General features: G+C 55.9%; 2 protein-coding genes across 2 annotated transcripts; both read right to left on the bottom strand.

Moving 5' to 3' along the window:
* Positions 1 to 1,111: 1,111 nt before the first annotated feature.
* On the bottom strand, positions 1,112 to 1,411 carry GNI_196160 (3' exoribonuclease family domain 1 protein; the record flags this gene model as incomplete). Its single annotated transcript, XM_011135406.1, has 1 exon — positions 1,112 to 1,411. One exon carries the CDS (start codon positions 1,409 to 1,411, stop codon positions 1,112 to 1,114), a length of 300 nt encoding a protein of 99 aa, XP_011133708.1.
* A 937-nt stretch (positions 1,412 to 2,348) lies between these two features.
* On the bottom strand, positions 2,349 to 2,630 carry GNI_196150 (hypothetical protein; the record flags this gene model as incomplete). The annotated part of the gene is made up of 1 exon (XM_011135405.1): positions 2,349 to 2,630. One exon carries the CDS (start codon positions 2,628 to 2,630, stop codon positions 2,349 to 2,351), a length of 282 nt encoding a protein of 93 aa, XP_011133707.1.
* Between the last annotated feature and the right edge of the window lie 254 nt (positions 2,631 to 2,884).

The following is a 2,884-nucleotide window of genomic DNA, read 5'->3' as shown; positions in this document are numbered from 1 at the left end:
TCGGGTTCGGGTATCCGGAGACGGCTTTCGAGGGCCCTAGCGACACTGTCATCACCCACGCTCTTCAAGAAAAAGTGTCGCGCCCGCTGTCCTGGTTGTTGTGCAAGAGTCTCCAGCATTGCCAGCACTGTGGTAAAGTCCCAGCAGCTCCAACCCGAGTGGCATCGAATACCCAGCATTTTTTTTGGGTCAAAATTTTTGATATCGTGTACATCGGCACCGCCTACGACGAGTATTGCTGGCCCTACACTCTGCTCGCCAATTGTTCTCTTGCTGTTTTGGTTGTATGCGTGCGTGCGTGTGCATGTGCATGGATGCCAAGCCACTTGTTTCGCGGAGCTACCAGTTACTCACTAACCCGGAGCACGGCCGGAACCTTCTAGGATCCAGAACCCTCTCGGACTTAGGGGCATAAAAGAGGCGTGTCAGGAACACAGTTGCTGACCTGAGAGGCCAAAGAGCAAAAGGCCAAATGAGTCACCGGACGAACCCCTTCGTCCGGTGAGTCGGTCGCCGAGTAGCTGGGGGTCGCTCTCGGGCAGTGGGGCTTCGCTGCAGGCCAAACCGTGCCGTCTCAGCTCGGCTCCAGAAGATGACAGCCGCCGATGAGTACCGTCGGCGTCCGCTTCCAACTGCCGCTGGTTCTCACCAGCGACTCGTTTCTGGTCGGCGTGGGTAGTCTACAGGCGAGTCCCGTCCCCAGACCTCCAGTCGTAGGCAGTCCACTCGTAGAGACTCTGTTTGAGAGTCTCGCTGTGCGTTTCGAAGATGTTTGTCCTAGGCGGTCATCATGTCGCCGGTGTGTGCGCTTGATCAAACTTGCCATCCCCGGCAAGTCGTCTTTCGAGGACAAATCCCGTGAAGAGAAGGACGCCGAGTAGCCTCGACGGACGAAGTTGATGCGGTGGCGTTTTCTCCTCCACTCCTCCGCAACGGCAGACTCGGGCGCTGGTCTAAAGCACCCGGACCCGATTGCTTGCCTCCGCCTGAGTGGTTGCCTCCTCCACCTCAGTGGTTGCCTTCTCCCCCTCAGTGGATGCCTCCACCCGAATGGTGGCTTCGCTTTCAGACTGCTGTACGGGGACCTCGGGACCCCAACAAATGGCCGCGCTTACGAACTCTTCGTCTTCGTTTTTACACACAGCAGTGTACGGGGGAAGACCAGTTCGCCGAAGCAATATTGTGCAAGCAAAGAACCTAACCGTAACCCACAGGCTGAGTGCGACTCTCCCAACTCGACCAGACGCTTCTCTGCCGCCGCCGGCGCCGCAAAGGACACGTTCACAAACACCTCGCCATGACTTGGTGCTGCCAAACGCGGCGGTACCAGGTCCGCCTTCACACCCACTATCACGTCCGCTTCACCGTTACTTACCCGCGCACTGCCGAACTCAGTCGGAACAACACCCATGCTTACACTCAACTTCCGGAACTATCGCGGAACGGGACAACTGACGGGCGTAGGAACTCGAAGTTGCTCGAAGTAAAAATGGAGGAGAGTTCGTTGGCGACGGGCATTTCGTTGGCGGAGAAGAGCTTCACTCTGGAGGGAATCCGGGACAATACTTTCGGTAACGACCCCGAAGAGATAACCCCCCAAGTTAAAGATCTTAGCCCTTTGTGCTACATGAACAAGTCGCGCGGAACTCGAGTTTCGGGCCTGCACTGCACCTTGTCACGCCTCCCTAAGTCTGCCGTAGCGTCCGGATGGATGCAATCGCATTCTGTTGCCTCAGATCTCGGCACGGATTAATTACGGTTTCGACGGCCTCGACCGTAGTATTTACGACTACAACACCTCCCAGCTCGAAGTCTTCGCCTTTCGCTGTCGGTGGTTTGGTGAGCACCAGGGCATGGTTTATGGCGCTCGTCGCGTCGAGTAGGTTGGTTATGATGAACCTTTATCCCATGGAGCGAGATCCCTCTTGTGACCACCTGGGTAGCATGGGCTCTCTGCCGGTTACGACTAACATCGGAGATATCTTGTGGCGCTGTGGATCGTTAGGTTGGTAGATGTACACTGGGTGCACTAGCAACAGCGTCAAGTCGGAATAGTTACCGTCTTGATGTATCGTGGACATTTTGGACTGGAGAGTGCGGTGATTCGATTCGTTTAGTCTGGACGAAGTGCTGTACGAACTCCTTGGACCGTGGCCACCAGAACAGTTCGGACATGTTTCTGTAGGTCTTAGTGACGCCTTGACGTCCGCCGCGCTCTCCCATATGGTACCAAGCAGTCAGCTTAAACCGAAGTCGAGTCGGGACGTACAACTTTTTGGTCGCGCGTAGAGGCCGTCTTCTCTTTTGAGGAGGTTTTGCAACTCATCCATCGACCTACCTTGCCTGTGTCAGCCTTCGCCAGGAAAGTGAGATTGCGGTGGTCGGAAAGGATCAGGGTGGGTCTTAGCCGTACGTAAGGGTACCACTTGGTCACAAAGTATTTGACCGCCCGCAACTCTCTTTCTCTCGTTGCTACCGTACTCGATCACTTCCAACCTGCCATCGATGACCTGGCCCAATACCGCTCCTACTGCGTACTGACTGGCGTCGGTATTTGGTACAAGCTGCGCTTCCGGGTGGGGAGCTACCAAGTAGTCAGCATTGACGAGGTCCTCGATTACCTGTCGCATTGCTACTTCGTGGGAGTCACGCCGCGTGAAGCTTTGGGTCTTTTGGCTGTTCATGGGCTCCTGTAAGGGCTGCACCTTGTCGGAGTATCCTGGCACGAACCTTCGGTGGAACGAGAGTAAACCCAAAAGCGACCTCAACTGCTTGTAGTCTTTTGGCGAAGCGACTGTGCTCAAAGCCTCCACCTTCCCAGGCCGGGGCTTGATGCCGCACTTCCCTACGACATGACCAAGCAGGGGGATTTCCTCGCGGAGCC

Source organism: Gregarina niphandrodes (genome assembly GCF_000223845.1).
Source record: "Gregarina niphandrodes unplaced genomic scaffold scaffold00095, whole genome shotgun sequence".
Classification (NCBI taxonomy): domain Eukaryota; phylum Apicomplexa; class Conoidasida; order Eugregarinorida; family Gregarinidae; genus Gregarina; species Gregarina niphandrodes.
The sequence above is the reverse complement of the archived record's forward strand: the minus strand, read 5'-3'. Positions and strand labels throughout refer to the sequence as shown.